The following is a 22602-nucleotide window of genomic DNA, read 5'->3' as shown; positions in this document are numbered from 1 at the left end:
GCATTTCTTTTTCTTTGGGATGGTTTTAGTTGCTACCTCTTGTACAATGTTACGAACCTCTGTCCATAGTTCTTCAGGCACTCTGTCTATCAGATCTAATTCCTTAAATCTATTTGTCACCTCTACTGTATATTCAACAGGGATATGATTTAATTCATACCTGAGTGGCCTAGTGCTTTTCCCTACTTTCTTCAGTTTAAGCCTAAACTTTGCAATGAGAAGCTCATGGTCTGAGCCAGTCAGCTCCTGGTCTTGTTTTTACTGACTGTATAGAGCTTCTCCATCTTTGGCTGCAGAGCCCATAGTCAATCTGATTTCTGTGTTGACCGTCTGGTGATGTCCATGTGTAAAGCTGTCTCTTGGGTTGTTGGAAAAGAGTGTTTGCTATGACCATCGTATTCTCTTGACAAAATTCTATCAGCCTGTGCCCTGCTTCATTTTGTACTCCAAGGCCAAACTTGCCTGTTATTCTGGTTATCTTTTGGCTTCCTACTTTAGCATTCCAATCCCCCATGATGATAAGGACATCATTTTTTGGTGTTAGTTCTATAAGGTGCTGTAGGGCTTCATAGAACCGGTCAATTTCATCCTCTTCAGCACTGCTGGTTGGGGCATAGACTTGGACTACTGTGATATTGAATGGTTTGCCTTGGATTCTGAGATCATTCTGTCATTTTGAGGATTGTATCCCAGTATTGCTTTTCCTACTCTTTTATTGACTATTTTATTTATTTATTTTATTTATTTTAATTCCATTTATATCCCGCCCTTCTCCGAAGACTCAGGGCGGCTATGAAGGCTACTCCATTTCTTCTGAGAGATTCTTGCCCGCAGTAGTATACCTGATGGTCATCTGAATTAAATTCACCCATTCCTGTCCATTTTAATTCGCTGATACCTAAGATGTCGATGTTCAGTCTTGTCATCTCTTGTTTGACCACGTCCAGCTTTCCTTGATTCATGGATCTTACATTCCAGGTTCCTATGGAGAAAAAATCTTTACAGCATCGGACTTTCCTTTCACCACCAGACACATCCACAGCTGAGCATCCTTTCGGCTTTGGCCCAGTCGCTTCATTCTTTCTGGCGCTACTAGTACTAGCCCTCTGCTCTTCCCCAGTAGCATATTGGATGCCTTCCGACCTGAGGGGCTCATCTTCCAGCGTCATATTGTTTTGCCTTTTGGTACTGTCCATGGGGTTTTCATGGCAAAGATACTGGAGTGGGTTGCCATTTCCTTCTCCAGTGGATTACATTTTGTCAGAACTCTCTGCTATGACCTGTCCATCTTGGGTGGACCTGCACGGCATAGCTCATAGCGTCATTGAATTACGCAAGCCCCTTCGCCACAACAAGGCAGTAATCCATGAAGGGGATTTGGAATATATTACCTGCTTTTCTTTAAGGCGGTAATTCCAATAATTGTGAATAAGATTTTGCATCCTGTCTTAAGTAGAACATTTAAACTGTGTGCACGAGGTGCTAAGTTAAAAACATTGGATAGCAGTTACACACTGTGATTTTATCTCTGTTGCAGGCAATTTTAATTGTGTTTCTTGGCACAAATTTGGTTGTGGAAACCAGGATATATACTTGAAAACAGCCTGATTTTATCAAAAGGCCTGATTTAATCTCAATATCCTGAAATATTAATAGCAATTACTGATAGCAATTTTTCATGTACTAAGTATTTTACTTCCTTTGTGGCAGCAACAGAAGTCTGTATTCTCTTCTGGATAAAAGCCCACAGTTATTCAAATACGGAATAGAACAGAACAGAACAGAATAGAACAGAGCTGGAAGGGAACTTGGAGGTCTTCTAGTCCAGCTCCCTGCTCAAGCAAGAGAACCTATACCATCTCAGACAGGTGATTGTCCAGTCTCCTTAAAAATCTCCAGTGATGGAGTGCCCACGATTTCTGGAGGCAAGCTGTTCCACTGGTTGATTGTCCTTACTGTCAGGAAGTTTCTCCTTAATTCCAGGCTGCTTCTCTCTTTGATCAGTTTCCAACCACTGTTTCTCATCCTTCCCTCTGGTGCTCTGGTGAACAAAGTGCCCCCCTCTTCCTTGTGGCAGCCCCTCAGATACTGGAATACTGCTATCATGTCTCCCCTATTTCATCTTTTTTAGACTAGCGGCTAGTCACTAGCCAAACCCAAGTCCTGCAACCATTAATAATTTTTTTTAAAAAATGTGTACTTTAAATATGCTTGTGCTCGTGTAAAACAGATTGTAATTGGAAAGAATATGCTTTGCCAAAGAAATACATTTTAAAAACCTTGTATTTTAAACACTGCAAAGGCCTTAGGTTTGGGGAATGCAAAATTTTTCACTTATATCACATTAACATACATACATACGTACATATGTACATGCGTGCGTGCGTGTATAAGTTTTTACCGGTTGATGCACCTTGGGTTTTTGAACTTGCTAAATTGCAGTTCCATTATTATGATTTCTTTTGCCTTGCAGCTCCAACCTAGGAGCGTTAAGCAGGGCTCAAGTCGCTACTGTGATACATTGTGTACATATTGTGCATTCATATATACATATTGAGAAATGCCATTTCCACTAACTTGTGTATAACCTAGTTATAGGTTATATTAGGGGGATTTGTTTTAAAGTATTATATACATTTTGGTTTCAGAAAAAAAATCCCCCCCATAAAGATAAGGATTTAATAAAGACAAACAAGAATTTATAAATACATATTTATGTATAAATATTCCTAAGCATAAAATGCATACTGATTTATAAATACATTATAAGTAAAGTAAAATATGTGTCTGATACAAACATAAATAAAATATCAATCAAATATTAGTAACTGGTTTTTAGCGCATGCAAACATTTTTGAGAGGAGATACTTCTGAATTTCCATTACATTCTGGAGAAACACTTTTTCTCTGTTTTACAAGCCAGGCATCTTGCCAATCCTTCACACCAGGTGAGAAAGCTCCAGATCTGATTATTACATCTAAATCATTTTGATTATTCTTTGCATATTTTTTTTTGCTCCGTATTATTTTTCTGAGACAAGTCCATGTTCTGCTAAATTGCAGGTTCATACAATGAACCCTAATTCATCCTTTTACAAACGAAGTGTAAAACAGCATTATCTTCAAAGGTTGTGCTAGAGACCCAATAAAGGAATACAGGTAGTCCTTGACTTACAACCACAATTGGGACCAGAACTTCTGTTGTTAAGCAAGGCGGTTATTAAGTGAGTCACGCCCAATGTTATGACCTTTTTGCCACAGTGGTTAGTTGAATCACTGAGTTGTTAAGTGAATCAGGCAGTCCTTAAGTGAATGTGGCTTCCCCCACTGACTTTGCTTGCCAGAGATAGCTAGGAAGCTCACAAATTGCAACCACTGATACCGCCAGTCATAAATATGTGCACATTGCCAAGTGCCCAAATTTTGATCACATGACCATGGGGATGCTGCAACAGTCGTAAAACGTGAGGACCAGTTTATATGTCACTACTTTCAGCACCACTAGAACTTTGAATGGTCACTAAATGAATAGTTGTTAGGTTGAGGACTACCTATACAGTATATTTGGAAATTAAGAACCGCCTTTTCCCCAATCCCACCCATTTTCATGGTCCTGAAATTGCACACATTTCTGCACACAATAATTAACATATCACTTCCTTGATCAGTTTAACAGGGTTTTTTTAAAAAATAAATAAATAATTTTCTGGGAACAAGGAATTTCCTACCTTCTCCTATTGGAAAGATTTTCTTCACTTTCACTTATTACCAAGACTCTGCTGGAACCTCCCTGACTCGCTTCATGCATCACTTCAATCTGGATATTTGTTTTTTGGAAAACACAGGAATACAAAACAAAACAAAACAAAAAAAGTTTGAGATTCAGGGCTCCTTCGTCTGCCTAGAAGACCATTTCTAAATTTCCTACACAAATTGCCATCAATTGGAAGCTCACATCTTTTTTAAAAAAATAAAAATAAAAATGCAAAATTATCCCGATTTTGACTGTCCATTTTGTTTCGACTCTAAAACTGGCCATCTCACAATCACCTTTATGCTACCCAATTCTTACTTGGCTACGAATCTTATATGAAAAACAACTGGAATTTATTTAGGTATAATTAGCTTAGAAGTCCAATGACTCCTGAAAAATTTTCTAATTTTTGGACTTCCGTGTGGCTTCCTGTTCCAATATTTACTCCTCTTCCTCTGTTATTTCCTGGGACCTGGATGCTTTTATCCCAGGAATACCAGAAACTGATGTTACAGTCTACCTAGGATCAGGCACAGATCCTGAAGCTGAAGCTCAAATGCTTTGGCCACCTAATGTGAAGAGAGGACTCCTTGGAGAAGACCCTGATGACGTTGGGAAAAATGGAAGGCAAAAGGAGAAGGGGATGGCGGAGGATGAGATGGTTAGATAGAATCAGTGATGGGTTTGGGCAAACTCCAGGAGACAGTGGAGGACAGGGGGGGGGGGCTGGCACGCTGTGGTCCATGGGGTCATGAAGAGTCGGAAAAATCTTAGCGACTGAACAACAGGAGGAATAGGCAACCAAGCCATTTTTGACTGGAGATCGATTTAGTTACTATTATTTGATTACTTTTGCTTGATCTGTTTCCGAAAATTGCAGAGAACATAGCTGGTGACTGAAGGTGGGCCCAGCCTTCTGGGTATGTGTGTGTTTTGAAGGGTGGACAGCAGGTATATTAAACTCTGTCATGATTTGACACCTCCGTTTTTCTTCCACCACACCTCCACCAAAACCTTCTGAAACATGGCACCACCAAAAATGGATGCTGTTATGTATGTACAGGTAGTCCTCAATTTACGACTGGCTGTTTAACTACCATTCAAAGTTAGGAAGAACCTCCCGCGCTCTACTTACAACCCTGTTTTGAAGTTCCAAAGGCTGCTCCCACCCCACCCCCACAGTCACATGATCGCATTTTGGGCCTTTGGAACTGGCTCACCTTTATGGTCGTTTGCGGCGTCTTGTGGTCACATGACCATTCTTGGCAAAAAAAACAACAAACGCCACTGGGTACAATGGGTTCACTTAACAACCATTGCAAAAAATGTTGTGAAATCTGGCATGGTCATATGGTGACACATTTAATGACTGGCACGTCTTAGGACCACAATTTTGGGCTCAATTATGGCCATAACTTGAGGACTACCTGTATTACTACAATTTTATGTGAACTGTTGGCAAAAAACTTGAAAGATGGGGGAGCAAGACCTGTTTCCAGACTTCTTTAAATTGCTATGGTTGAGAAACACCCTGTGCAACCGCAGATACGCTCCACGAAATTTATCTCCTGAAAACTTAATTTGCAAATATTACCACTCTCCTACCTTAATTCCACCTTTAGCCTTCTTTACACTTTTCTTTTTTGACAAGTCTGCATCAGAGATGGATTTCGGAGGGCTAGGAATTTCTACCGATCTTCTATTGGGAGCTGGGGGGGAAAAAAGACCAATTAAACAGAACTCTCAAAAGATCAGAAAATGCCCCACTACAAGCACGTCATAAAGATGAGAACTGGCAGGTCACTGGATTAGGCAGCATTTTGAGTTTTGTTATCAGATGTTTGAGATAAAATGTATCTAACTTAACTGCTGCTTATACAACAGAATTTTAAAAATCTAGAATTTTTCCCTCTCTCCCCCTCCCCACCTTTCTACTTACCATTAGTTGCATTTATGCAAAGCAAACTATCTATCTAATCTAACTATTCGGTGAGAACTCCACCCATGTAGTTACTTGAGGGTTCAGTGTATAGATAGTCCTGGACTTACAACCATTCATTTAACAATGGTTCGAAGGTACAACGGCTTTCGGATAAAGAAAAAGTGACTTATGGCTTGTCCTTGAAATCATAACCAACTTGTGGTTCGTTATATGATCATGATTTGGGTGCTTGACCATTAGTTTGCATTTACAATGGTTGCACCAAAATGCTACACCCCTGAGAGGAGTTAGCAGGCAATTTTAAGGGCGGTCTGATCTAGGAATTGCTTTATTTCATAAATTCCTACTACACCATTTGCTAAAGTACAGCACTGTGGGGTTGGGGGAGAGTCATCCCCTATTCTTACCACTTTGTATAGAGGGACGATTGAAAGCATCCTGTTGTATTATTGTGTGGTTTAATGAAGAGAAGGACTAGGGGTGACATGATAGCAGTGTTCCAATATCTCAGGGGCTGCCACAAAGAAGAGGGCGTCAAGCTATTCTCCAAAGCGCCCGAAGGCAGGACAAGAAGCAACGGATGGAAACTAATCAAGGAGAGAAGCAGCCTAGAACTAAGGAGAAACTTCCTGACAGTTAGAACAATTAACCAGTGGAACATCCTGCCTCCAGAAGTGGTGAATGCTCCAACGCTGGAAGTTTTTAAGAAGAGACTGGACAGCCATTTGTCTGAAATGGTATAGGGTTTCCTACCTGAGCAGGAGGTTGGACTAGATGACCTCCAAGGTCCCTTCCAACTTTACTATTATGATTATGATTATTATGGTTTGGAGATATTGCTGTTTCAGACAGGAAGGCAGTGCAGAGAGTGGTGAGGACAGCAGAAAAAAAATATTGGAAGTTCACTTCCTTCTATCCAGGACATGGCATATAAGCAATGCTTGACCAGAGTCTGCAGTATTGACAGGGAGGCTACACATCTTCTCCATGACGGCAGGCATCAGAATTTCATTTTTTAAATGTGTGTGTGTTCACAGAAAAAAGTGACAATAAAGGTTATTTTATCTATCTTATCTTATGCTATGCTATGCTGTGCTATGTTATCTTACATTACTTAGGAGGAATTTATATAATTTATAATGCTGGTTAAAAAAGGGGGTGGGACTTTAAACATGACTCTTGATGCCATCTGGACTTTTTTGGATTGCCTGTGGGCTCCCTAGCAGAGAAGCAAACATTTTTTTTTTATTTCTAATGCCACCTTTCACTTTTGCTCCATCAGCAATAAAAAAGCAATAAAAATTAAATAGCAATATAGCTCTTCTATTCTCCATTTAATTTTCTTATCTAGAAGCAATCCAAACACACCAGTGCTTTTATTTTTATTTTTTTGTATTTTCTTTACCAGCAGCATCCTTGTACAGGTCGTCCTCAACTTACCACCGTTCATTTAGTGACTGTTTGAAGTTACAACGGAACTTAAAAAAAAGGGATTTATGACCATTTGCCACAGTGCAGCATTTCCCATGGTCACAGGATCAAAATTCAGATGGTTGGCAACTGACTCATATTTATGACGGTTGCAGTGTCGCAGGGTGACGTGATCATCTTTTGCAACATCCTGACAAGCAAAATCAATGGGGAAGCCAGATTCACTTAACAACCATGTGGTGGTGCGGTGGTTAGAATGCAGTACTGCAAGCTAATTCTGCTGACTGCTGGCTGCCAGCAGTTCGACAGTTTGATTCTGACCAGCTCAGGGTTGACTCAGCCTTCCATCCTTCCGAGGTTGGTAAAATGAGGACCCAGATTGTTGGGGGCAAGTATGCTGACTCTGTAAACCACATAGAGAGGGCTGTAAAGCACTGTGAAGCGGTATACAAGTCTAAGTGCTACTGCTATCACTATTAACAACTGCAGTGAATCACTTAACAACTGTGGCAAGGCAGGTCATAAAATGGTGCAAAACTCGCAACCATTGTCTTGCTTAGCAACAGAAATTTTGGGTTCAATTGTGGTCGTAAGCCGAGGACTACCTGTATTCAGTTACAAATAGCTCATGTATGAATTCCCTTCTCTTCCTGCATTTCCCATCTTTTCTTGCTGTCCCCTTAAATGGCATTTTACTATCTCAAGTAATGTCCAGGCTTGGGCAAGGAAATAAAGATCTTATTAATCAGCAGTGAGAATTTAAAAAGACCTAATTGTGCTATTTTTCAATATCTTTGCCTAAGCTGCAATCAGACAGTCAGACAATGGAGTCCAATCTCTTGCTCATTGGAAAAAAAATCCAATTTAAGAACCCCAGTGGAGTGGTTAGTTAGACCTTGCTGAACCCTTCAATAAAGAGGAGGCCACAACTTGCTTTAAGTTCTACCATAAAATTGTCCCATTGTCCCAAGAGTTGTAAGGTCACCAGTAGTTGAAGAACTATGACACACACATTCAGAAAGACCTGTTGGACTAGCCTGAGAATAAATGCAGAATAAATAAATATTCAGGTGATGAAAAAGACTGTTAAACTGGGTGGTGTTGCTGGGAACCAGCATGGTACTTTGCTAGCTAAAGTAAACCAATAAAGGATATTGGCAGGTAACACCTGGACAAGAAAACCATCTCTCTAAACGTGGGGTTCCAGAGTCACTCCACTCCTCGCTATCTCCCAAACCTTACCTAACGAGGCAGGACGGACAGTTTTAGGAGAAGCTCGCTTGGGCGAGGATTCGGGATGAGGGGCAACGGGTTGCACTGGCCGGGTCTGTTTTGCTGCCAACTTCTTCAGGCTGACTTGTCTCTTCTCAAACATTTCTTGCACATCTTCGAGTTTCTGTAGTACTCTTTGGGCATTGTTCTGCAAGAGAGAGAGAAAAAAATAAACAAATTGGGGGTTATGTAAGAAACCAATGCAACGCTTCTACTCAAAAGCATCTTTTCGGCAGCTGACGCTTGACCTTGGCATGGACCCAGGATGTCCAATCTTGGCCACTAAGACCTGTGGACTTCAAAAACCCAGAATTCTACAATCTTGGAAGTCCAGCAGTCTTAAAAGTTGCCAGGGTTGGACACCTCTGGCATTGACTATCAATGGACTTTACTGCCTTGGGATTTGAAGGCAAACAGGCTTTCCAATACCCTTGGGTGAACATTCGTCAAACGTTGGCTGCCCACTTAGGTCCTTACCTTTATTTCTGGGGTGAGAATCATGTCAAACTGGTTGTAGAATTCCTTCGCATTCAGCATTTGGTGGTCTTTGAGAGTTTCCAGGAACTTCTCGATCTCACAGAGTGCCGTTTCAGCTCCCTCTTGTGTCTGGCATTTGTCTACGGCTTGGGAAGCTAAGAGGTAGACTCCAGATTCAACCCAGAGGCTAGCCTTGAAAAAGAGGAGAGGAATATGCTCTTAGAACCTCAGACAATACACCTGCTCAGGTATCAATTACCGGATCCTCAGGGTGCGAGCAGAGTCATTTCAGGGGAGCAGAAGAATGAAGAGTTGGCGCCATTAATATATTTAATGTACGCGTTACCATCGATCTGTGAAAGTAGGCATTTTATAGAATGCCTAAGAAATCTATAGAATGCCAAAAATGGAACAGCAAAGTATGAAACCCTTACGATTGCACACATTCTATCTAGGCAATGCCAAAAGGGAAGCCAGCAAAGTATAAAATATGCCTGCTAAAATGCCATTCTAGCCTTCCTTGCTGTTAACAGGTAAGTCAATAACTGGACTTTTTTTCTTGGTTTTTTTTCCCCAGTAGGAAAATCCTGTACTTTATTTTGCATTTCTTCTTTCATTTTCATACACGTCTTTTCAATAAAGGGTTAAGGTTAGAGATTAGGGTTAGGGTTATGATTAGGGTTAGGGTTAAGATTAGAGTTAAGATTGGGGTTAGGGTTAAATTTAGGTTTAAGATTAAGGTTAGGGTTAGTAGGGTTAAGATTAGGGTTAGAATTAGGGTTAGGGATAAGATTAGGGTTACAATTAGTGTTAGCATTAGAGTAACCCTAACCCTAACTTTTTTCATGACTCTCTAGTCATACTTTGCCTAAAAATGTTACACATTCTATAGATTTCTTAGGCATTCTACACAATATCAGCTTTTCACACATTGCCAGTAACACATACACCAACCCAGGCCAAGGTGTCTGAACTTTTATGTAGCACAAGAGGCAGAGGAGTCAACGGAAAAAGGATCGCAAAAGTTATAATGGTGGCTATAACCATTTCATCAAAGCCCCATCCTTTTCATGCGTGTCGTAACTTGGAAAGATCACCATACAAAAAATGGTTCACCAAATTCACCAGACTTTTCTCAGCCTGTGTCCCTGTCCCTTCTCTTTGCTTTAGGTTTCAGATTAAATTCAGTTCTGATGTTGAGTTCTGTTTGTAGAGTAACAGGTAGTCCTGGACTTACAAGCATTCATTTGGTGACCCTTTGCAGTTACAACAGTACTGAAGTGGCTTACATCCAGTCCTTGCACTTAAAACCCGTCATATGAACCGTCATATGAGCAGTGTTGAGGTGCTTGGCAACTGGCAGGTATGCATGACAGTTTCAGGGTCCAGGGTCATGTGATCACCATTTGTCACCTTCCCAGCTGTCTTTTGGCAGGAAAGTCAATGGGAAAGCCAGCAGGAAGCCACAAGGCATGGTCACGTGATGTCTCACTTAATGATTGCGAGTGATTTGCTGGCAAAAATAGGTTGTAAAATCAGGATGTCTTACTTAACAACTGCACCACTTAATGACAAATCTTCCGGTCACTATTGTGGTCGTAAGCCGAGGACTATCTGTACATCTAAGTAAAGAAATGTAGCCTTTGCTCTGTGATGCTTCAACCGATTTTCTCCTTCCTGGCATTTTTGATTTAACAGCAATTGCAGCAATTTGCTTAACAACCATGGCAAAAAATAGGTCCTAAAACTGGATGTGACTGACCTAACAACTGTCTTGCTTAAGAATGGCAATACTAGTCCTCAGTGCTTTTTTTGTAAAAGAAAAAGGTGCCGGAACTCACACATGTCATACAAGCCACCTTGCCTACCCTACAAGGTTCCATCCAAAAAAGGTGCCGGAACTCCGTTCTGAGCTTTCTATGAGAAAAAAAGCCCTGCTAGTCCCAATTATGGTCACAAGGTGAGGACTCCCTGTGTAGCAGAATATGACCTTGGCCTTCTATATAGATTTTGGCCTTCTGCTGTGCAAAATATAATATTCCATACCCAAACAAGGCAGTCTATATGTTCAGAGGTCAGAACACTTTCAAAACACTTGAAATGGTGGATTACTCAGAATGATGGAGTGTTTGGCACATGCTTCCAAGACTTTGTAGCAGGAAACAGATCCAGTAATATAGAAAATTTTCATCATCCAGGTTTCACTAACTCATGAAATTAACTGCCACAAGGTCCATGTTCTTAACAGACCCTGCTAGCCCTATTTTAACCTAGGATTTATACTTTTAACCTAGCTTGTGTGATTAATTTATGGTTCAATATCTTATGCTTCCCCATATATGATTATCTTATGCTTACCTATGTTGATTAAACCATGGTTTAATTAACTACGGATGCAGTGTTGGGCAAATGTAATTTATGCAGTGCTAAACTGTTTGAACTCACGTATCAAATATCACGTAACTTCACCTTCAGTCAAGTTAACACGTGTAAACTCAGTTACTTGTCTCAACTCATCTGAGAGTAAATACAGTTAACAAGTGGTTCTTTGTGCGTTTGTGCAATATGCTCACTAATTCTGTTGAAACTATTTTTGTAGCAAACGCTGAGGGGAAAAAAACGTTTAAAGGCTGAAGGAGTTTCTAATCCACTCAGAGAGAAAAAATCTTTCATCAGACACACATTTGCAACGGCCTGGATAATCTGGAAAAATTGTCAAAGCAAGTAAAATCAGTGTGGTTACAGAATTGAGTTTCCTGATGCCAAGATCTGAAACTTTTGCTGGAAAATTCCATTTTTTAAGTAACTGATAGTTACAGGTTAATCCTTGACTTACAACCACTCATTTAGTGCCATTCAATAGTGATTTAGGATTGCTTTCATACTTATGACAGTTGATGTATCCTCATGGTCACATGATCAAACCTCAGTCACTTGGAAACTAGCATGTACGTATGATGGCTGCCCTGCCCTGGGGTCACGTGATCACCATTTGCAACCTTCCCAGATGGCTTATGACGAGCCAAGTCAATGGGAGAAACCAGATTCACCTTAACAACCACGATTCACTTAACAATTGCCATGATTCGCTTAACAACTATGGCCAAAAGGTCAACAAATGGGTCATGATTCTCTTAACAACTGTCTTGCTTAGCAACAAAAATACTGGGCTCAGTTGTCATAAGTTAAGGACTACCTATGTATCGTTCTGTTAATTGTTAATACTCTTGAGCAATTACATGTTTATGACCGTTATTCACAGTTGCCCAGCCTCTTACCTTATCTAGCTGTCTGTGTAATTCAAGGGATTTCCCCAAGATATTGTATTTTTTCTTGGTTTCATTGGCAAAATCATCACAGATCCGCCTGAGTTCAACACACTTTGGTCTAATGGAATCAATTGCATAATGGTCATTTTGGATCAGCTGGTCTCCGTGGGCAGCCAAGGACTGGGCTCTTTCCAAAGGTTCCTGTAAACGAAGGAAGGGACACAGAAAACACAAAAGGGTTAAGAAAATAACCCATAATTTAATTGAAGTTTCAGCCATCAGGAATGGGCAACTATAGCTGTCAAACCTACAAAACTACTTTGGTTACAGCCATCTTTCTTTGTTTTTCGGCTTGCCACAGTTATGGGGGGAAGGAAAGTACATTCTTATAGTTCAGTCATTACAATAACATTCTTGTGGGAACCAAGGTCAAATTGCTCAAGTGTTTGGTGGGCTAGAACTACTGTTAGAGAGCCCGCCAAAGGTGTTAATTGGAGAATGTGATTTATTACATATTTAGTGGGTGGGAAGTTTAACTTTTACTTTGTGACCTTTTGGGGGGGGGGGGACTTCCAGTCTTGGTTTCACTTCTGTTCGTGCTGATATTATATAGCCATTAAAATTGTTCTTTGAAGAAAACAATTGCCTCAGAGTTCTTATTTCTTCTGGTCTCATCTATTGGAACCATGACATTGACCCTTTTACGACCTGTGGATTTCAACCCCCAGAATTCCTGGGTCAGCCATGTCATAATCATGTGATGTCTTGCTTAATGATGGTGTTGCTGGTCCCAATTATGGTTGTTAACCAGTAATAAGCTATGTTTCAAATGCCAATGATTTACCTGTCCTCTTTCTTCTAACTGTCCTTGTTCCTTCAGGATATGCTCCACACGAGAGACGCTGTCTCCAATATCTGTGAAAGCTTCTTGCACTTCCATCAAATTGTCCAGTGTTAATTTGACCTATGAGGGAAATGGGCATAAAAAGATGAAGCAAATATGCTACAGTTTCTTGGTGGTTAGAGTGCAGTAATCAAGGCAAATCACAGACAATGAAAGGAACAGAATTATTCTTCTACGAGACAGGCAGACAGACAGCAGATAGACCAATAATGCATACTTTCAATCCACAAGTAGAATATAATAAAAGAGCTCCTCATAATTTGATGTCCTTCAGTTATCGTTGCCTGCTGGATGAAAATGCAATTCGGAGATGGCAGCTTGGAAAACGCCACAACAGTCATGGATTATACATACAAACAGCACTTACCAACCATTTATTCAATCAGTGACCATTTAAACATATGACAGCACTTATGACAAGGATGTTGAGGCTGCAGCCACTGCAGTGTCCTTGTGGGCACGTGATTGTGATTCAGGTGCTTGGCAACTGGTGCACATTTACAACAATCACACGGTTGCCTGGTCATCATCTGTGACAATTTGAGACAGTCACAGCTAGCTTCCAACAAAATCAATGAAGGAAGTTGCAAATCACAGTCCTATGACATAAAACTTAAGGACTTGTAGTGATTCATTTAAAGTTGACAGACGGAACTGACAGCTTAAGTTGGTGTGGACCTGTAACATCATGTTTAAGGACCACACTGATTAGCATCAGTCCTTATTCTGGTTGGTAAGTGAGGACTACGTGTACTAGGCTACTCAATGGTTGCCGCAGAAGTATCAACTAAATCACTGCTTAATCATCAGACTTTCAAGGCATCCATGAATTATTTTTACATATCCACAAAACTGTCCCATGAGTCTTTAGCTATGTGTTCTTGGTTGTGCAACTCAAATAAGTATATATTTTACTAAATGAGTTGGGACTATCTTAAGGACCAGAAACACAACTACAGAGAACAAAGGGTAATAGATCAGGAAACTATAATGACCATCTTCAAATATTCAAAGAATTGTCTCATAGAAGATAATCCTAAATTGTCCTTGTTCAGTTCTCCTCTCCAAGGGGTTAACATCAAGTCTGGGACTTGGCAGCAATTTCTATTTCAAACACAATAGATGGGGATTTATTTATTTATTTAAATTTATTTGCTGCCCACCTTGTTTCAGACAACTCAGCAGCTTGAAGTATAATATCCATTAAAAACATTGAATATAAAATGACAGAACACTAGAATAGAATAGAATAGAATAGAATAGAATAGAATAGAATAGAATAGAATAGAATAGAATAGAATAGAATAGAATAGAATAGAATAGGAGAAATAAATATTTTTTTCCCTACAATCGCTGTTCAGATCACAGCTGGATTAGAAGAAAAAAGCACCCAAGAATCACTGACAGTGACCCAGGTATAAGTTGAATATCTGCTTCTTACAGAATATCCTTTCTTATAGATTTGGTTTTGGATGGGAATAATACCTGTAAGGAACAAAATTGATCTGTCAAATTTCCCAGGAGGGAAGCAGAGGAGGGGAAACAAATTTAATGGTTAAGAGATGTGAAAAACAATACCTCTCGGAAATTCTGTTCAAAATGACGGAGCTGCAAACACTGCTCTAATTTTAGGTGATGCTTGGACCAAAACTGATCAAAAGCTCTTTCTGTCTCATCCAACTGGGCAAGCAACCTGCCAAAAGAAATGACATTTGATTCAGAAACATGATTTCTTCCCTCGGATTTCAAGGTACTGAAACAAGCCTAGATCAACCCGTATTTTTCTCCGCGGAGACTGGACAGTTGCAAAGCAACATTTAAAGCTCTTTAGTTCTTCATTAACAACCCAGGTTTGTTCCTGCAACTCTGAGAAATAAAGCAAGCAAGAAAAAAATGGGGGGGGATGCAAAAAGCTACAAAGAAGCTGTACTTTGGCTTGGAAGCACTTTACAAATTTTACTCAGCGTAAAAAAAGTAATACAGCTTGCCATGTACGGATTCTGCTAGTTAAGAAGTTCAAAGAGAAGCTTCGAACCAAGAATCGATGTGGTGTACTGGTTAAGGTGCTGGATTACAGATGGTAGAAGGTGTCCAATTTTGGCAACTTTAAAACTTGGGGACTATAATTCCCAGAATTCCCCAGCCAAAGAAAGTGAAGAGGGAGGGTGGGAAATGTTTCAGGAAAGCACCTCCTTAGTTTTCCAGAGGGTAAAAGGAAAGGATAAGGAAAAAAACAACTTTCAATCTTGCAAGACTCTGTTAATCCAACTTTACAGTAAAGTTAGAAGTAGCATTTCTAGTTATATTTCTTGTCTGGGCTACCTTGCATCATCTAGACCACATCCAATAGATGATCAATCTTTTGCATCTCATGAAGCATCATTTTTGCCCTGATCTCAAAAAAAATAGTAATATACAAAATCCTCCTGGCATTTTGGGGATAGGTATTCTCTTCTCCCATTTTGACATTAGTTACACTTCTTGGCTGTTCTTATCACATGCCTTTTTAAAACTTTGCAAACACTTTTCTGAGGCCTAGATACTAACAAAGTCACGGTTATGTACAGACAAAATGATTATGTGGGAATGAGAGAAGACTAAAATTTATCAAAATTAGTTTAGGTGGCAATCCCAGGCATGCAAAACCAGAACTGGTGTTCAAATCCACAACCTAACTTTGGTTTATCTTGCTGCTCTTGGGTTGCTATTGAAGTTAGGAGAACAGCTCCTCGTTGACCTTCGCAGAACTGATTTACAACCCAATCTAGCATCATGAAACATCAAACCAAGATGTCCCAGATTAGGCTCTTAGATTAGAAGGCTACGTTAGGTTAGTTGATAGTTCAGTGTGTCATGGGAACCCACTGAATTACAGAATAACAGAGCTGAAAGGGACCTTGGAGGTCTTCTAGTCCAACCCCCTGCTCAAGCAGGAGACCTATGCCATTCAGGATAAATGGCTGTCCAATCTCTTCTTAAAGTTGCACCCACAACTTCTGGAGGCAGGTTGTTCCACGGGTTAATTGTTCTCACTGGCAGGAAATTTCTCCTTAGTTCTAGGTTGCTTCTCTCCTTGATTAGTTTCCATCTGTTAGTTCTTCTCCTGCCCTCAAGTGCTTTATAAAGAATAGGTGAACCATCTCTCTAACAGCCCCTCAAATATTAGAAGATTTTCCTGCTATCAGGTCACCTCTAGTCCTTCTCTCTGTTAGACAGAAATTTGTTAACACTGATCTGAGTTTGCACAGTCAAAGCAAAATATTTGAAGGATGATGAATAAAGCTTGGCTGAAAATCTATCTTCTCCCCACTTGATAGGTCTAAAATCTCTTCCTCCTCCCTACTGACCAATAAGAAAAGGGGTAACTTTAAACTCCCATGTTGCAACGATCAAAATTTGGAAACCCCCATAGAGGGAAGTAAAGGAAGTCTTTGACTTGCAGCCATTCGTTTGTGACCATTTGACGCTATAATGGTGTTGAAAAAAGTGACCCAGGACCAATTTTTCATACTTATGACTATTGCAGCGTCCCCGTGGTCACGTGATCAAAATTTAGGTGCTTGGCAACTGGCATGTATTTATGACAGTTGCAGTGTTCCAGGATCATGTGATCACCATCTGTAACCTTCCCAGCTGGCTACTGACAAGCAAAAGTCAAGGGGGGAAGCCAAATTCACAGAACGACTACAGGATTCACTTAACAACAACAATGGTTCGCTTAACAAATATGGCGGAAAAGGTTACAAAAGGGGATGCAACTACCTTTACTTAGCAATGGAAATTTTGGGCTAAGGGAGACACAGATTTTTGTGACTGGCGATGCTGTATCTGTCTTTTATTAAAATAGCTCAAAATGGCTCAAACCTTGGCCATCCGCCGAAAAGATAACGCAAAGCAGACTTATATAAATACAATTCATTACTCATTTTGAGATTACAGGCACATTCACACTTTGGCAGAATGGAGACCTGATGTCTCTCCAAATACAGGTAAGTCCTTGACTTGCGACCACAATTGAGCCCAAAATTTCAGTTGCTAAGTGAGACAGTTGTTAAGTGCGTTTTGCCCCATTTGAGGCATTGTTTACCTTAAAGAATCTTTGAGTAGCATAGCATCGACACTAACATAATCGAAGCCAAAAAACTGAGTTCCCTTCTTCTGAGCACATAGTATTAAAGCACAATTCCCTCTTCCAGTTAACAATCATAAATCACATTCCCATATTAGTTTGAAGCTCTCTAGCCTGCCAATTCTTTATCATCTCTTATTTCAATAACCTTGGTTCTCACGCTAGGTTCAGTATTATTATGTCTAGCTAGACTCTCATGCACATTCCCCCCTCCTCTCCAGCATCATCTAACTAAAAGCAAAAAGAAAAAAAAAGAAAATGGCTGCATCTCCATCTGTTGTCAATGCAAAAACATCTGATGTTAGCAGCGTTGACACGCAGTAACCCAGTTTTTAAGTGAATCTGGCTTCCTCATTGCATTTGCTGGTTGGAAAGTTGCAAGAGGTGATCACATGACCCCAGGACGCTGCAACTATCATAAACGTGAATCAGTTGCCAAGCAACTGAATTTTGATGATGTGTTCACTGGGAGGCTGCAATGGTCATAAAGTATGAGAAACGGGCCCAAGTCACTTTTTTTCAGTGCCGTTCTCACTACAAATGGTCATTAAATGAATTGTTGTAAGTTGAGGACTACCTGTACAGTGAACTACAAAACTGGTGAGTTCAGTCTTGAGGTCTTTACCTTTCCACCGTTGCCACGTTTTCTAGTTCATCAGGACTGAGTCTGCTGCTGGCACTTCGTGAGACAGGCTCTCGGATACAGGTCAGTAGCATGGCCCCCTGCTTCACAGCTAGCTTCAGCTCATCCTGTAGGACATTGGGACACAAGGAGGGGAAAAAAAGGTTCTCATTTAATTCTAAAGTCCTGCAACATCTGCCATGCATTGCTAAAATTGAACCCCAAGGATCCTAGGTTTTGTCATGTTTGAAGTGAAGACCAACTGAGCGGTTGAATCTCTGTCCATTGGATGCATTTATAGGTTTCATATTACTTCTGCCAACAAGGCGTCTATTTTTCCCCCTCTTTAAATTATTTTGTCCAATTTCATTTTCAGCTAATTTCAATTTCAGCTCCACGACTACCCACCTCCGGGACTTGCCAATAACAGTAACCAAGATGAATTCAATGCTACCACCACCATTTCTTGGAAGTGCTGGCTGAATGCGGGGGCTGCTCATTATTCTCTACTGCAGGGGTCTTCAAACTTGGCCCTTTTATGACTTGTGGACTTCAACTCCCAGAATTCCACGCTGGTTGAGGAATTCTGGGAGTTGAAGTCCACAAGACATAAAAGGGCCAAGTTTGAAGACCCCTGCTCTACTGCTTTGCTCCAACTTCCTGCCTTCAGACTTGCAAGTTTCTCCTAATGTAGCTGTCATGGTTCCGACTAATGAAACACTTCAAAGAACCTTCAGGCATTGTTTATTCTAAAAAGTCTATAATAATGAGAACAAAGCATCGGCACGGCATGTTGATATGCCAAAATCTGAATTCCACTCCTTTCAGCACCTAATATTTGGCACAGTTCCCTACTCCAGTTAGCAGTCTTTAATCACATTCTCCAATCAGTTTGAAGGGCAAAGCTTCCTTTCTGTTCTATTATGTGCCATTTCTTATCTTATTAAAAACAACCGGGGTAACATTCTCCTCCCCCCAGCTTCATCTAATTCTGAGAGCAAAACAATTTAAAGGAAAAGGCCGCCTCTTATATTGTCAAAGCAAAATCATCCAATGTTTGCAGCGCTGAGAGTAGCCTTGCAATAAAGCAGAATTTGTTTGCTCCTGGGGAGGAAAGCCATGGCAAATCTAGACAGCACACTAAAAAGCAGAGACATCACCCTCCCAACAAAGGTGCGTATAGTCAAGGCTATGCTCTTCCCAGTTGCAATGTATGGCTGTGAAAGTTGGACCATAAGAAAGGCTGAGCACCAAAGAATTGAGGCCTTTGAACTATGGTGCTGGAGAAGACTCCTGCGAGTCCCTTGGACTGCAAGGCGATCAAACCGGTCAGTCCTAGAGGAGATCAACCCTGACTGCTCTTTAGAAGGCCAGATCCTGACCTGAAACTCAAATACTTTGGCCACCTAATGAGAAGGAAGGACTCCCTGGAGAAGAGCCTAATGCTGGGAAAGATTGAGGGCAAGAGAAGAAGGGGACGACAGAGAATGAGGTGGCTGGATGGAGTCACTGAAGCAGTAGGCGTGAGCCTAAATGGACTCCAGAAGATGGTAGAGGACAGGAAGGCTTGGAGGAACATTGTCCATGGGGTCGCGATGGGTCAGACACGACTTCGCAACTAACAACAACAAAAAACAGAATTATTTACCTAGTTGTGCTTACCTGTCTGGTTTACTTGGGAAGGCTGACCTCAACCTTACAAGTCTGAAAGTACAAACTTCCCTCCACCACTTTTAACTACTTGGTCCATTTGGGTGGTCCATTCTAAGTTTCTGTCTCTGATTGCGAAGCCACTAAGGGCTCCTGCCTCTCTCTTCCCTGATAAGTTTCCTAGGCGGCATCTTTTTCCCTCGTCCCCAAATGTCTCCATTATAGGGGACCAGGATGAAGATGCACCCCACCTTGCAACCCCTGGAGGCCAAAATTCAACATAGGAAGACCTCAACTTGCAACCATTCATCTAGTAACCGTTCAAACTTACAGCGGCACTGAAAAAGTGACCAATGGCCGTTTTTCACTCTTATGATCACTGCAGCATCCCCATGGTCACGGGATCACAATTCGGCTGCTTGACAATTTGCGGGTATTTATGACAGTTGTGGTGTCCCAGGATCATGTGATCACCATTTGTAACCTTCTCAGCTGGCTTCCGACAAGCGATAGTTAATGGAAGAAGCCAGATTCATTTAACGACTGCATAATTCACTTAATAACTGCAGTGATTTGTCTAACTGAAGCGGTGCACAACTCACCTAAACACTGTTCTGGCCTAGCCAATTTTGAGCTCCACTGTGGTCTAAATTGAGGACTGTCTCTATGCCAGGGGTCTTCAAACTCGGCCCTTTTATGACTCATGCACTTCAACTCCCAGAATTCCTCAGCCAGCATGCCTGTCTGAGGAATTCTGGGAGTTGAAGTCCCTGAGTCATAAAAGGGCCGAGTTTGAAGGCCCCCTGCTCTATACCATATTGAGTTCTTTTAAGAAAGCTGGAACATTAAGCCAGATAAGTAAATGAAATAATTAAAAAGTGAACGTTGACCTCCGTCTCAGGAAACCTTTTGATGGGACAGGGAGACCCTGGCAAAATCCCTTTCTGAGTTGTGAAGTCACAGATGCTCACCTTCAACTTGGTGTGTTGTTCTGTGTGGGAACACAAAAGTTCCTCCGTGCACTGGACATTGTTGGGAAGTTCTGTCTCCGCCAGGTTTGTTCCAAAGACTTGTAACATCTGTGCGGTGCTTTTCACAGTCATGGCAAAATTCTCAATGGCCTGGGTGGAGGATGCGAATCAAAAAAAGAAAATCATAAGCTCCCTTGATTCACAAAGACAAGGAAGTATTGATACAAAGACCAAAGTAATACAAATTATTCATTTATTTGGAATTAAATCCCTCTGGATCCAAGAAAGCTCACTTTAGGGTCAGTAAAACCATATTCTCAGGGTACAGGTTGTCCTTGACTTACGACTGTACATTTAGCAACAGTTTGAAGAATGTGACTTAGGACCATTTTTCACACTTAAAACTGTTGCAACATCCCCATGGTCACACGATGAAAATTCGGGCACTTGACAACCAGCATGTATTCATGATGTTTGCAGTGTCCTAGGGTCATGTGATCGCCATTCACAACCTTCCAAGGCAAAGCCAATGAGAGAAGCCAAATATGCTTAACAATCATGTGATTTATTTAACAACCTCCCTGAAAAAGGTCATAAAATTGGGTGTCATTCACTTAAAGACTGTCTCACTTAGCGATGGAAGATCTGGTCCCAACCGTAAAGTCGTAAGTCAAGGATTACCTGTAGTTTCATAAAACCCATGGAAAAAGCCATTGATATTATTCATGCCATCCCACAAAACAATATTATATTTCTTTATTTATTTTTTCTCAATTTGTTCTGCCAATTTGTCCTAACCAACAGATTTATTCCGTTCAAAGGAAAACACAGCAAGGAAGGTTTACGGATCTTTTTTTTTTTTAAAAAAAGATGAAGGTTGTGAACCTATTAGGGGACCAAACATCCCAAAATACTTTATGTTTAATATTGTAAGTCTCCCAGAGTCACCTTGAGGTGAGATGGACAATGATTAAATCTAATAAATAAATAATATGCAAGCAACACCTTTCCAGTTTGTTTGTTTTTTTAACCTTATCCTTCTTCCATTCAGAGGGAAATGAAGTGTAACTTTACTTGAAATGCCAAACCAGAATTTTCTAGGAACATTCTAAGAGAAAACCAAGGGTAAGAAATACACCAAAGGATTTTTGTATATTTGAGAGTGTTAGCCTAGATCAGGGGTAGGCAACCTTGGCTCTTTTTGTATTGTATGTAAATAATTCTATTTTAATGTGTTGACTCCAATTCACTAAAACTATAACTTGAGGTAAAGCGTTTTTTTTTGTTTTTTGTTTTATTAAAAAGTTTTAACATACAATTTTTCCCTTTAAAAAATCCCCCCTCCCCCCCTTCTCCCTCCCCCCCTTCCTCTCCCCCCTCCCCCCCTCCCCCCCCCGACTTCCCAGAGCTAAATACAAGGTATATATATATAAAAAAACAATCATAAACAACCATATACTAACAACCATAAACTCTAAAATCTATCACTCTCTAGCTTATATAGGATAAAACAAACCTTAGTAATATTAAATATATATAAATATATATAAAAAAACTAATATAGAAAAAAAAATTAAAGAAAGAAGACTTATGCAAATATAAAACTTCTTAACCCTATACTTATTCTGAGTAAACTCAAGCCATTTTCTCCCTTCCATAATATAGCGTTCCTGCAAGTAATCTTTCAAATAGGCCGAAATCTTCACCATTTCGACCAGGTCGGCTTTCCAGTACTATCCTATCAAAAGTCTTACTGCCGTAATTAAATTCAACATCAACTTAGTATATTCCATCAGACTTTTATCCAAAAAGCCTTAACCTTTTTACAAATCTACCATATATGAAAATATGAAAATATATTACGTCTTTATCACCGCACCTCCAAGATTTAGGCTAATAATTCAGATACATGCTTAGCTTTTTAAAATCTAAATACCATCTATAAAACATTTTATAAAAATTCTCTCTTAGATTTCAAACTTATATAAATTTTACATTCCTCACCCAAATCTTTTCCCACCTCCCACTACTTGGCTGTAAGTACGTTGTGAAAGTTCCATAGACTTCTGCTGATCTTGTTCTTTTATCTTTTTTGAGCGTTTTAAAGCAGCACGCGTCACCCTCTGTTCTCTGGGATCATCCAAAAGTGTTATAACTTGATCTCCTGCAGCACCATTCTCC

At 40.3% G+C, this 22602-nt stretch overlaps 1 protein-coding gene across 1 annotated transcript in view; it reads right to left on the bottom strand.

Moving 5' to 3' along the window:
• The window catches only part of MCF2L2 (MCF.2 cell line derived transforming sequence-like 2), a gene marked incomplete at its 5' end in the record, with an annotated part of 214247 nt that overhangs the window by 104240 nt on the left and 87405 nt on the right, over positions 1-22602 (bottom strand). Inside the window, 9 exons of the mRNA XM_081329835.1 lie at positions 3729-3817; positions 5360-5463; positions 8370-8547; positions 8877-9068; positions 12155-12346; positions 12990-13109; positions 14628-14742; positions 17804-17928; positions 20422-20571. Coding sequence (XP_081185961.1) covers positions 3729-3817; positions 5360-5463; positions 8370-8547; positions 8877-9068; positions 12155-12346; positions 12990-13109; positions 14628-14742; positions 17804-17928; positions 20422-20571 — 1265 coding nt within the window. The remainder of the gene's footprint in view (positions 1-3728; positions 3818-5359; positions 5464-8369; positions 8548-8876; positions 9069-12154; positions 12347-12989; positions 13110-14627; positions 14743-17803; positions 17929-20421; positions 20572-22602) is intronic.

Source organism: Vipera berus (genome assembly GCF_964194415.1).
Source record: "Vipera berus genome assembly, chromosome: 5".
Lineage (NCBI taxonomy): Eukaryota > Metazoa > Chordata > Lepidosauria > Squamata > Viperidae > Vipera > Vipera berus.
This window is presented reverse-complemented; position numbering and strand designations above follow the sequence as displayed.